This window comes from Cetorhinus maximus, chromosome 3 (genome assembly GCF_964194155.1).
Source record: "Cetorhinus maximus chromosome 3, sCetMax3.hap1.1, whole genome shotgun sequence".
In the NCBI taxonomy this organism is placed as follows: domain Eukaryota; kingdom Metazoa; phylum Chordata; class Chondrichthyes; order Lamniformes; family Cetorhinidae; genus Cetorhinus; species Cetorhinus maximus.
Genome location: NC_135881.1, coordinates 63,007,333 through 63,021,328, shown reverse-complemented (window position 1 = coordinate 63,021,328; position 13,996 = coordinate 63,007,333). Strand labels below are relative to the sequence as shown.

General features: G+C 38.8%; 1 protein-coding gene across 2 annotated transcripts in view; it reads right to left on the bottom strand.

Moving 5' to 3' along the window:
* Positions 1-13,996, bottom strand: part of sri (sorcin) — a 45,172-nt gene that overhangs the window by 11,084 nt on the left and 20,092 nt on the right. For both annotated transcript variants that reach the window (XM_078538462.1, XM_078538461.1), the window contains 2 exons: positions 4,992-5,061; positions 3,148-3,191 (listed from right to left, as the gene is read on the bottom strand). In XM_078538462.1, the coding sequence (XP_078394588.1) occupies positions 3,148-3,191; positions 4,992-5,061 (114 nt within the window). The remainder of the gene's footprint in view (positions 1-3,147; positions 3,192-4,991; positions 5,062-13,996) is intronic.

Genomic DNA, 13,996 nt, shown 5'->3' with positions numbered 1-13,996 from the left:
CATTTCTCTGTCTCTCACCATAAAAATTTTCTTTTTTATTTTTCTCACACGTTACCATATTGTATTCCATCTGCCATACTCTTGTCCACTTACCCAACCTGTCTAGCTCCTTCTGCAGACTCTTTGCATCCTCCTCAATGTTTACTTTCCCAATTAACTTTATATCTTGAGCAAACTTGAGTGCATTGCACTCAGTCTCCTCATCTAAGTCAATAATGTAGATTGTGTATTGCTGAAAAGAGACATGTCTAAGCTTTTCGTCTTGCATTCATCAGGATACTTCGCAAGAATACCAATACAAGGACAAGGTACATTCCAACAAGGGCGAAAGGAAGGGGAACTAAAGCCAGTGCTCCTTGGATGATGAGAGAGATAAAGTGATGAAACAAAAAAAAGAGGGTGTATGATGAATGTCAGGTGAATTCTTCAAGTGAGAACCAGGCGAAATATAATAAGTTGGAGAAGTGAAGTGGAAAATAAGACTGGCAAAGAGAGTGTATGACAATGGAATGGCAATTAACATAAAAGGGAGACCAACAACCTACTACCGGCATATAAATTAGTAAGTTGGTAGTAAGAGGCTGGGTGAGTCCTATTAGGGTCAAAGGATGATATATGTTTAGAGATGAAGGGCAAGCTAGAATGTGTAATGCATACTTTGTATCTGTGTTTACTAAGGAAGAGGATATTGACAAAATATCAGTAGTAGCAGAGATGGTACAGGTAATGGATAGAGTGAAAATTGATAGGATGTACTGGAAAGACTGGCTATGCTTAGAATGGATCAATTGCCTGGTCCAGATGGTTTACGTGCCAGGTTGCTGAAGGATGTTGAAGTGAAGATAGTGGAAGGGCTTGTCAAAATCTTTCCACCTTCTCTACATACTGCAGAGGATTTAAGAGTGGTAAATGTGACACCCTTGTTCAAGAAAAGGTGCAAGGACATTCCTACTAAGTACAGATTGGTCAGATTGGTTTGTAAGGTTTCAGCAATAATCAGGAAAAACAAAATCAGGCACTTGGTGATGAATTTAGTTAAATAAAGGAGAACCAGCCGCTGCTCCTCTCTCAGATTTTCTTCATTCTTTTCTGTGTGACATTATTATATAGCTCCTAAAGCACATGCTCAGTAGCTATTGTTAGAGTAATATAAAAGCAAAAAACTGTGGATGCTGGAAATCCAAAACAAAAATAAAAATACCTGGAAAAATTCAGCAGGTCTGGCAGCATCTGCGGAGAGGAACACAGTTAACGTTTCGAGTCCGTATGACTCTTCAACAGAACTAAGTAAAAATAGAAGAGAGGTGAAATATAAGCTGGTTTAGTTGGGGTGGGGGGGTAGAGCTGGATAGAGGGCCAGTGATCCTTCTTGTTCATCAAAATCAAGGCACTTTTATTTCTTCAGATGATAACCAGTTTCTATCTGGACAAAATATGATCTTGGTTGTTGCAACCTCTCCGTTAAGTTATCTTCCCACAGCTGACCCCTTTCGAGTGTGGGATGATCATGAGCCCTGTGTCATTGATTGAAAAGTGCAGGCTTGGCTTGCTCTACAACCTTCTTCCTTCTTATGGGCACGGTCATCGTCCTGTACTATGATGCTTGGCGTTAATGTATAAAGAAAGAAAGCTGTTCTGCAATGATGTAGAGTAGTAGCTGGGCAGGGCTAACTCAAAATCTTCATTTTTCTGAGGAGGCCTTTAATGGTACGTACCCGTCTCTCAGCCTCTCTGTTGGCCTGAGGATACCTTGGCGAACTTGTGATGTGGATAGATCCATGTGATGCTACAAAGGATTGGAAACAATTGTTGGCGAATCGTGGCCTACTCTTAGAGACAGCAATGCCTGGAATGCTGCGCGTGGAAAAACCCCCTTCAGAGGCGCTATAACGGCTTCAGATCTGAGCCCATGTAGCTTTTGCACCTCAATCCAGCAGGAATAATAATCCACAACAATGAGAAATACTTTTCCTTTGAGTTCAAATAGGTCCATACCAAAGCACTCCCATGGCCAGGATGGTAAAGATCAGGGCAGAAGTGGCTCCAGTCTGTGAATGGCACAGGTAATGTAGTTGAAGACCATGTATTCCAGACAGCGTGAGATAACTGACCACCATACCTGGCCTGACACTTGGTAATACCAAGATGTCCCTGGTGAATTTTCTGGAGGACCTCCAGGCAGACAGCTCGTGGGACCACCAACTGCTCATCATAGACCAAGAGGTCATCAATGATATTGATGTGGCGACATAGTTCAAAGTACTGCCTCAGGACAGGTTGATTGGGAACATACTCTGGCCATCCATCAAGCAGTATGTGCGAATCTGCACACATTCCTCATCTCACATTTAAGCCTCCTGAAATTCCTGTAAATCTGTGCTGTTCAGTTGAAGTTGACAGTAGAATATGTTCCATGGGAAGTCCTTATTGAGTGGTGCATTGAATTTAATTCTAAATCAATACATTTAAGGATTGCCTGTGAAAATGATTCTCCCCCTCACCCTGTTCCAGACTCAAAGTCCAGAAATTCCTCACAATTTAGAAATTCAAAAATATTTCCTGAAAATAACAAGATAAAAATGATTATAACCAAGTTTTTATTTGGTTACTGAGCTCTTTTAGAAATATGCATTTTAGTTTTAACTTAATTTATTGTCATGTGCTGAACAGGTGAAGTCTATGAGCCAACAGTTATCATTGACCAGGTTCATGGAGTATTACAATCATTACAGCACAGGAGGTTGTCATTTGGTCCATTGAGTCCATGCCAGCCCTCTGTGGAACAATCCAGTCAGTCCCATTCCCCCACTCTATCCCTGTAGCCCTTCAAGTTTACCTCCCTCAAGTGCCCATCCAATTTCCTTTTGAAATCTCTCATTGTCTCTGCTTCCACTGCCTTCGTACGTAGCGAGTTCCAGGTCATTACCCTTTGCTGCGCATAAAATTGCTTCCTCACATTTCCCCATTTCTCCTGCCCAAAACCTTAAATCTGTGTCCCCTAGTTCTTGTACCATCAACCAAAGGGAACAGTCTGCCGTTGTTTTCATCAGAAGATTCAACTGGTTGATCTCATGGCAAACATGACTGCTCATGCTTAAAATCTGTATAATTCTGCAGTAAATGAATACTTTTGTAATTAAAGGATACATCTAACATCGAAATCATTAGCCTGCAGGTCTCCATGCTGAATGCTGTAGAAAAACAACTAGGTTAGAAAACCACACAAAATTCATGGCATAATCATCTTTCAAAATGTATGTTCTATAGTGAAAACTAATTAACTGCCTACACCAGAACTATTGATCACACACACTTATTAACCAATTCATTATTTTGCTCCTCCATGCCCAATCGACATTACAGCATTTCTTGACCTAGGGCCATCTAAGTTTTCATCATTAGAAAAACTTTCATTTATCTAGCAGCTTTCACTTTAGGTCATCCCAAAGTGCATAACAGCCAATGAAGTACTTGTTACTATTGTAATGTAGGAAGCATGGCAACCAATTTGTATACAACAAACTCCCTGAAACAGTGATCAGATGATTTTCAGATAATCTGTTTAAGTGATTTTGGTTGAGAGAAAAATATTGGGCAGGACTCAGGTGAGGTTCACAAGATCCAAATTCAGCTAATGGATGTGCATTAAAAAAAAATGTAATTAGAGTGCTCATTGTTAGGGCATGGGAGAGAAATGGCGATGGAAGCTGTTTGGAGAGAACCATAGCCAGTAGTTAAAAATAAATGTAATGCAAAGAAATTTGAAATGCAAACTTTGCACTAAGGGTAATATACACTTTTTTGTATATATTAAATATTAACGTCATTGAACTGTTACCAATATGCAACCAAGGTATCCTAAATATTAATTGTTATAAAATGTTTCTTGGGTGTCCTTACCCCACTGAATGCAGAATGACCAGAACATATTTCAAAAATTGCATGTTTTGTGCTCATCCCAATTGACAGTTATGATTTTAATGTCATAAAATAAATTTTAAAACAGCCGTAGCAATTTAAACTCAAAAGTGGCTAGTTGATACAAAGAAGTAGGAAGGATAAATCATCAGATAATTTAAAATTGGAAATTTATAAGTGAATGAGTGAGTGATGTGGGATTTTTAATTGTATAATGCAGTTTAGATGTAGACAGACTTTCATTTAAATAGTGCCTTATTAAATCTCAAACATTTCAAAAAAGTATTTCACAAGTCACTGCACTTCAAAATGTAATTCAGTGCAAGTAATGAAATTGTAGAAGGTATTTTGCTTTTGGCAAGACCCCATAAACAGCAATGCAATTAATGGTCTAAATTAATCTACTCTTTGGGTGGCATTGGTTGAGGAAGGAATGTTTACCCTTTAGCAATGAGGCGCTGCCTCAGTTTTGACTGGATGGTGGCCTCTGATTACATGCTCAAATTCTGGAATGAGGCATAAACTGCCTTCTGACTGCAGAATTATACTCAAATGAGTAAGATGACAGAGTGAATTTAGATTATAGAGCAAGTTTGGTTGACAAATGTGAAGTGAATGCAAAGGAGAGAACTTAAAAAAGACAATTAGCCCATTTGCAAAAGATAATGCTTGAAAGACGTTCATTTTATAGTGTGCACATTTTCCTTCGTATATTAGACTGTATACAAAAGGACAGGCAGAGCCAATTAGAACAAGCACAGATGTTACACAAAACTTGTCACTTGTCGTTACTGAGAGCACTAGAAGATGATTTCTGCTGCAAGGACCACAAGCAAACTGAAGCTTTGCACAGTCCATTGCAATGCTCTTCAGCTCGAGATTTTGTGAGTGATTCATAGTCCTGCAGAACAGGGACCCAGCCAATTTAGTGTCCAACAATTAGTTCCACAAATAAAAGTGGCTGACAATGCTTCCAATTTATTTTCCCCCACAGACTTTTGGATTGGATGAGTATATTACAGAATACTGAAATAATAATCTTAGTCAGTGTATTATAAACATTTACAACTTACGTTTGTAGTTGCCACTGATGCCAGATTGAGTAAGACATCTCTGAAGTTCCTCAGCATCTATCTGACCATCCTACAAAAAAAAAAGGCCAAATATCCACATGAAGGATGCCATTGGTACAAGGCCCAGGGCCTACTGTTAGGTTCAGATTCATGGAAAATATTCATGAGGAACTTGACACATTATTAGGGCCATAGGTTAAATTTAACAGTCTCTAAGTATGACTTAAAATTATAGCTCTAAAAAGAGAAAGAAAAAAGAGAAAGAACAAAAGAGATAAAATTAAAAAATTAGAATGTGGGAGGGGTAAATTATTGCTTCACGCATAACTACAGAATCAACTGATGCTAAATCAATAAGGAAAGTATATTTGAAAATAAATAAAACATATCATGCAGTAACACAATCAGACAGGAATAATGTTTGTTAGCAAACATTAAGCCACCGACCAAGGTCAATTTTACAATGAACAACCATATAAGAAGTTACTCCTTATATTAATTCTCCACCATTTGAACTATCAGAATAGTCAAAATTCTAAATCACAATAAACACCAACAGGGAGAAATTGGACTTGTGCCCAAAACAGGCAGTAAATCAGTGGAGTAGTCAGCCTGTACCAATCTGTACTGATGCAAGACCAATGCCAATTATGGCACCATGCCACTTCTGTATTTAACCAATGAGCTGTAGGTGCCAATCAGGTATTCAGAAGCTGCTCATCAAACATCCAGCATTGGATGAGCAGAAATTTCCTCCAATTAAAATGCTGAAGAACTAAAGTGATTGCGGTGGGCTCAGAAGACAAACTCCTTTCCCTAGCTATTGGTTATATCACCCTCCCTGGCTGCTGAACCAGACCATTTGCAGCCAAGGCTTCCTATCTGATCATGAGCTGAGTTTCTGATCCCATATCCTCTCTATCCCTATGACTACTAATGCTCACTTCTGTGACATCTTCCAGTTTCACCCCTTCCTCAGCTCATCTGTTGCTGAAACTCTCATCTGTGCCTTTGTTATTGCTAGACTCAACTATTCAAATGCTATCCTTGCTGTTTTCCCACCTTGCAACCCCCATAAACTGGAGCTCATCCAAAACTCTGCTGCCTGTATCCTATCTGACAACAAGTCCCATTTAACCATCACCCATGCTCACGGACCTACATTGGCTCCTTGTCCAGCAATACCTCAAGTTTTAAAAAATGTTTACACTTGTTTTCAAATTGCTCCATGCCCTTACTCCTCCCTATCTCAGTGATCTCCTGCAGCCATACAACCTACGGAGCCTACGCTCCTCTAATTGTGGCCTCTCTTGCATCTTCACTGCTCCACCATTAATGGCCGGGCCTCTAGCTGCCTCAGCTGCAATCTTTGAAATCCCTTCCCTGAACCTCTCCATCTCTTTTTCTTCCTTTAAGACACTCCTTAAAATCCCTCTTTGATTTTATTTCACGTAGCCTAGTATCTCATGTGGTTTGATGTCAAATTTTGTTTGACAATGCTTGTGTGAAACACCTTGGGACTTTTTAAACTACATTAAAAGGCACTATATAAATGCAAGGTGTTGTTTCCAGTAGCAACTGCCTTCAGTTAGTGGGGCAGCCACAGTAGTTTTGTAAAGTCAATAGGGACAGTGCTGACTCCTAAATGTTACAAATTTTTGTATTTTTATGGGTCTTTTCTCAGAAGCCTCCAGCGGTCCATTTAACTCTGCTGGTTGCTATCCAGTTTTACATCCATCTTTTGCACCCTAGTTTGCAGAAACAAAATCAACCTGCTACCTATTTCAAACAAGCCAAAGTTATCTGATTCAATTTTATACAGGGACAACTTCTGGAATCAATTGGGTGGAAGAAATGGCCTATTTCGCACCCAGAAAACATGCAGATTGATGTCCAATTTCTCTCAGTGTCACACAACACCCCCACCTCCAACCAACCCTCATCCACCATTCCTTTCAGCTTATGAATAAGGTAAAAGTTAATTGAATAGGAGTACGAAAACTTTTTTAAAAAAGTCTTGAAATAGGAACTTAAAAGTTATTTTGGCAAATTGTTCCTTTGTTTTAAGTTTTATTTTAAAGAAGATTGCATTCATATTTATTCATTCAAATATTTCCCCCTGTTTTAAAACTGTTTTCAGTTGATCTTAAAAATAACAAAATCTGGGCAAAAGAAGCTGTATTCCCTCATATTGTCAGAAACATTCAAGAGTTTTATTTTTCACAATAAATACAAGATGCACATACTATTTTTCAGTTAATGAATATGCAATGGCACAGTGTTATGTAATTTAATAACATTCAACGGTAAAATCTCCAAAAGAGATACAGGAGCAAATAAACTTTGGGGTTATGGTCCAAAGATCTTTAAGCTGAAAAACAAGTGAATGAATTTATGAAAAAAGCTCACTAAATCCTAGGTTTTACAAATTGGGGTACTGAATATAAAAGCAAAGAAGCAATGCTAAATTCCTGCTGGTCAGTATACGGTTTCCAGTTTGAGCATCCTGCTTTAGGAAGGATGTCAGGCCATGCAGTGGAACACAGGAACAAAGATGATAACAGGGAAGGAAGACTACAGTTATGAGGAGCGATGAGAAAAACTGGGGTTTGTCTGTTTATGATAGAAAATTTAGAGAACTGATGGGATCTTTCAAAATGATGAAGGGTTTTGACAAGGCAAATAGGGAAAGATATTCCAGTGGTCCATTAGTCAGTAACTAGAGGGCATGAATGCAAGATCAGCATATAAAGAATGAAGGGATAGGATCAGAGAAGTTATTTTTGCAAATGCTTACTAGGGCATGAAACATCCTACTGGAAACAGCATTGGAAGCAGAATTCATAACACATTTCAAGAATCCACTGTAGATTTATTAGAGTTCACGGTTGAATATTTGCAAGTGGATAATTTAAAACACTATTGAGAAAGGCCAAGGGAATGGAACTCCTTCAAAATAGCCATAAGTGCAATGAACCAAATGTCTTCTCTGTTGAAAAATGCTCTGATCGTACAAAAGGAACACAAATACACACACCCTAAGGCAATACTGATAGCCACAAAATTAGTCCACATATTATAGCAGCTAAACCCACAGATAAGGAGAATGATCACAACGAAAGTCATCAGTTTACCAGCTGAGAACTCTGACACCTGGCTGCATGCAATTTCTGGTTCTATCAGGTTTACTCATGTGGGTGCAGAATTACAGACGAAGCTTCTAGTGATTGACACTTCAGCCTGGTTCTGTTCTTCTATTAGCTATGGATCATCTATACCTCAACTTTATTTATCTACCTTTTCTCCATATCCCTTAATATTCTTACCTAATAAAAATCTGTAAATCATTAAATCTCTGTATGCTTTTTGTGAAAAAAATGCTACTTGACTTCATATCCTGACTGGTCTTGCTCTAATTTTAAGATTATGTCCTCTTGTTCTGGATTCCTCCAGAGATAATAGTTTCTCTGAATCTACCATATCAAGTCTCTATCATTTTAAATACCCTGATCAGACTCGTCAAATTTCTAAACTAAAGGAAATACAATCTAAATTTATGCAACTTTTACTCATAATTTAATCATTTATGTACCAAATGTTTCTGATGAAACTGGACTGTAACCCCCAAAGGCCAATAGATCCTTCCTGAGGTGTGATGCCCAAAACTAAACTCATTACTCTAAATAGGTCTGACAAAGACTTGAAGCATCAGTTCCTCAACTTTTGTATTCTAGCTTGCTTGAACTAAAAGACAACATTCCATAAGCTGTTTCAATCAAATTTTCTACCTGGGCCCTTGCTTTTAGTGGTCTGTTCACATAAATCCATTTGTTTTTCCACAGTTCCCAGTCTCTCTCCATTAAGTAAATATTCCTATTTGGCTTAAATCTAAAATGGATTACCTCTATGATGGTCATGTTATGCCCATAAAGATAATAGGGCAGTGGACACTGTACTTTTAAAAAGAAAGCAACATGGAATAACGGACACTGTACCTTCACAAAATGGATTCTGGAAAGTCAGATGACTTCAGCTTGTGGTTTCTGGACAGAGGCAACGTGCCTGGGAAACTACTTAAATATGCAAATAAATTTGCGAGGTGCATTTTGACTATCCCTCACCGTTTCAATGGAAGAGCCCCATGAAGATGGGACTTCAAATAAAGCAAATGAGGATGGTCATACCTGGAATGTTGATGGGATATCAATCATCCCCCCATTGTGTTCCAGTTACATCAGCTTCAGCCCATTGCGTGGACAATGGGATACTTCAATACTGCCATTACATGACCGAAACTAGTTGGGGAGGGAGTTGACACCTTATTAATCCACAAGGGAAATCAATGAGGCACTCTTGGACCAGCACCATGGCGAGAGATCACAGCCAGCAAAAAAAAGAGAACCCTACCTTGAAAAAAAAAGTCAACTCAAGTAGTGGAAGGGGGCTAATTCATTTTATCTGCAAGATTATGCTTCTTCATTACAGAAGCTCGGCCACAATTCCACTTGAAACAGACAGAAACTTCCAACCTCCATTTGTTTTCAAGGAACCATGAGGGAATCCTTCAAGCCTGCAAAATTTTTCAACCTCCATCTTAAGGACTGGTTAAATAAGTGACTCGTTTCTTATTACTCTATTCATAATCTAAGTGCATGCTACATCTCTAGAAATAATCTTTCCACGTGTATATGGGTGTCTGATGTTTGGGGAGTGGATATTTGTTGCGTATGTTTCGAGTGTTGTTAAAATAAACATTTATACTTTTGATTTAAACTTACAAGAAAGCCTGCTCATGTCTGTTCTTTAACATAACAGCACTCAAAAGGGTTAAAACATTCCTTCTGAAAAATATATCTTGTTGCCGTCAGCCGAGGTGAGAAAAGGGGGAAAGCTATCGGAAACATCGCTCCGTCTGTAACATCTCACACTCCTTCACATTGAACTCCATTTGTTATGGTTTTTCCCACTCAGTCTATCCACGTCCCTTTGCAACATCCTCCTCCCACCTACACAACTTGTTGTCTCCTAATTTAGCATCATCTGCACACTTGGATATAGAACTGTCAATCCTTCATTCAAATTATAAATTATAAAAAATATAGTAATGGGGAGGCAGTGGCGTAGTGGTATTGTCACTGGACTAGTACTCCAGATGCCAGGTTAATGCTCTGGGGACCTGGGTTCAAATCCTACCACAGCAGATGGTGAAATCTGAATTCAATAAAAAATCTGGAATTAAAAGTCTAATGATGACCATAAAAGTCTAATGATGACCATGAAACCATTATCGATTGTCGTAAAAATCCATCTGGTTCACTCATGTACTTTAGGAAAGGAAATCTGCCATCCTTACCTGGTCTGGCCTACATGTGACTCCAGGCTCCAATGTTGTTGCCTCTTTAATGCCCTCTGAAATGGCCTAGCAAGCCACTTAGTTCTCAAGGGCAATTAGGGATGGGCAATAAATGCTGGCCCAGCCAGTGACGCCCACATCTCATGGACGAAGAAGAAAAAAAAAAAAAAATATATATATATATATATATATATATATATATATATATAGTGAAAAGCTGAAGCCTCAGTACATACCCCGGGAAAGATTTGTCATTTATTGCCAATCAGAGATTGTTCCCTTGATCCTTACTGTCTCCTACCAATTACTGACTCATGCCACAAAGTTACCTCCAATTCCATGTGCTTTCATTTTTGATAATCGCTTTGATGGAACCTTATCAAATGTCTTCAGTAAATTCATGCAGAGAAGGTCCACGGAACACCCAATGACCGCCAAAGAAATTCAACCATGTTAGTCAGACATACCATTCACAAACCCATTCTGACTCTCTAATCAGCTCTAATCAGTCCATGGCTCAGTCAATCCTGTCCCCAATAACAGATTCCAGTAATTTCCACAGAACTAACGATAAACTGGGTTAGCTAGTCATAGGATCATAAGAAATAGGAGCAGAGATAGGCCCTTAATCCTGCTCTGCCTTTCAATAAAATCATGACTGATCTGATTGTGGCCTTAACTCTACTTTCCTGCCTGTCCCCCATAAGTCTTGACTACCTTGTCATCACAAGTGTGTCTAACTCAGCCTTGAATATATTCAACAACCCAGCCTCCATTGCTCTCTGGGGAAGAGAATTCCAAAGACTAACAACCCTCTGAGAAAAGAAATTTATTCTCATCTGTCTTAAGTGGGAGACCCCTTATTTTTAAACTGAGTCCCCAATTCTAGATTCACCCAGGATAGGAAACACCCTTTCAACATTTATCCTGCCAAGTTCCTTCTAGATCACCTCTCATTCTTCTAAATTCTAGTGAATATAGCACCATCCTCCTTAACCTTTCCTCATTAGACAACTCTTTCATCCCAAAAATCAGCCTGCTGAACCTTCTATGAACTGCTTCCAACGTAAGTATATTCTTCCTTAAATAAGGAAATCAAAACTGTACACAGTACTTCAGGTGTAGTCTTACCAATGTCTTGTTGCAAGACTTCCCTACTTTTATACTCCATCCCCCTTGCAACAAGGCCAACACTCCATTTGCCTTCTTAATTACTTGCTGTATCTGCATGCTAACTTTTTGTGATTCATGTGCAAATACACCCAGATCCCTTTGCACTGTAGCGTTCTGCAGTCTCTCTCCATTTAAATAATATTCTACTTTTTTATTCTTCCTGCCAAAGTGGACAACCTCATATTTTCCCCACATTATACTGCATCTGCCCAATCACTTAACCTATTTATATCCCTTTGCAGGTTCTTTGTATTCCTCCTCACAACTTGCTTTCACACTTATCCTTGTATCAGTAGCAAATTTGGCGACAATGCAGTTGGTTAATGGCCTCTCACAACCAACACTTCCCCTCCCACCCTCAACCCCACCCTTCTGAAAAACAGACGGCATTTGCAATGTTTCAATCTATAGGCAGAATTTCTGAATCTAATGCACTTTGGAAAATTCCGACTAAAACATCTGCAATTTCCCCACCCCCATTTCTATTAACACTCTAAGTGGAGACATCAGGTCTCATGTAACATTTATCTTAATTCGCATCTATGATTCTACAATTGGGCAGCACTTGTTGAACAATCCTGAGTGTACATTAACAACCAATTTAAGATAATCAGTCAAGCTCTTAATGTGGTTCACTTACACTTGCTAGAAGTGACATACATTCATTTGCAGGAACACATTCTCTGCAAAGAAACAGAATATGTTCAACCCTTGCACCTTTTTCTGGATTACCCGGGAGCTTGGGAAGCCTATAGTGCCCTGTTGCTTTCTCCATGGCAATGCCTCGACTAATCAGATAAAAGCAAAATACTGCGGATGCTGGAAATCTGAAACAGGCTAATCAGAGTCAGCTTGCCAATCAATTTACACCCTTTACTCCTGTAGTATAAATAGTTGTGATTGTTTGAAATTTGGCAGTGTGTTTGTCCTAATGAATGCAAAATGAAAAGCTTCAGCAACATGTCTTTCTTTTCAGCAAAATTAAAGTTCTGTACTACTAAACAAGTGCCAATTTGATTTATTTTTAGTTTCCCTTATAGCAATGGTGCTTAACCCTCTTTCTCCATTGTAAAAAAATTAACCAGATGCAGTTTGTTCATTTCACAAGTCTACTATTTCTTTACTTTCCATTATAATTTCACCTCCATCTTTAATGGGTCCACATTCTCCTTTAGCACTCTTAATATTTATAAAAACTTTTGCAGTTAGCTTCAGTGTCACTGTTATACATGTTTTCCCACATTCGCTTTTCGCATTTCTTATGACATTATTTGTATCTCTTTGAAGCTTCTTATAGCTCTCCCAGTCTGCTGGATTGACATCTTTCTTTGAATTTGAAAAGCCTTTTCTTTTAAGCTTGATTTACAGTTTCCTTGTTTGTTGACCATGGTTGCTTAACTGCACAACTGGAACCTTTACTTTGTTTGGATTTGTACTGGGCTTGTACTATGCCAAACACTTTTTTCAATACTTCCCCTGTTTGATTTCATGTTTAATTATTAATAGTTGAGCTAAATTTACTCTGTCGACTTATTTCTTATCCCTGCAAAGTTTGCCTCACTTAAATTGAAAATCTTGATTTATGACCCTTCCTTCTTCCTCTCAAAGCCAATATCAAATTCACTATTCCCAAGGTATTTCCTGACAGCCAGATTGGAAACCAATTCTGGTTTGTTACTCATTACTTTATGTAATATGGCCTGTTCCCTTGTCAGTTCTAAACCATAATTGTTCTAGAATACTGTTGTTAGGAACTAGAGATAGTTTTAAGTAAGTTATATGTGCATTTGTATGTGTTAAACTTAAAGCTATAGCTTATTCCTAAATTTAAAAATTTATCTGTTGTTATGCATTAAGAAGGGGGAAACATGGGTTTTGGTCACTTTAGAATGTTGCCTGCAAGTCTGAGTGTTTGTTTGTATACCTATATTTTAATGAGGTTCTACAACCCTTGGATTTAAAACAAAGTATAAAAAAACTGAGCTGTTGCCCAGCAACAGGGGGCCCATAGAGACAGGGAAAAATAGAAAAGCAGTTTGATTTCAGTTGGTAGGAGCATTCCACAGAAACTGCCAGAGCAGGCAGGAAGGGAGCTGCAGGGAACAGGTCCCAAAGAAAAGAAGAAAGTCCCAAAAACCAGGGAATTTGGCAGAAGATTGTCCCAGGAAGACAGTGAAGTCAAGGGAAAAGAACAGGAATCTAAACCGGTCCTGTTCAGTGAAATTGAAAGTAAAGAGCAGAGGAAAAAGCTCCCAAGTTAAAAGACAAAGCTGTGGGGATCAGAATCAAGGTAAAGTGGGCTTGGAGAGGGCAGAAGATCTGAGGAGACAGCCAAAGGTGGGTGACTCCTTACTACGGGCCTGTGAAGCAGTGGTGTCCAGCTTGGCTAAGCTGAATACCCGAGGGTGTATGTGGCTGGTAAAGCCTGAATGAAGGCTCCTTCCCTGGATCTAGGGAGGAGAACATTGGAAGGAGGGTT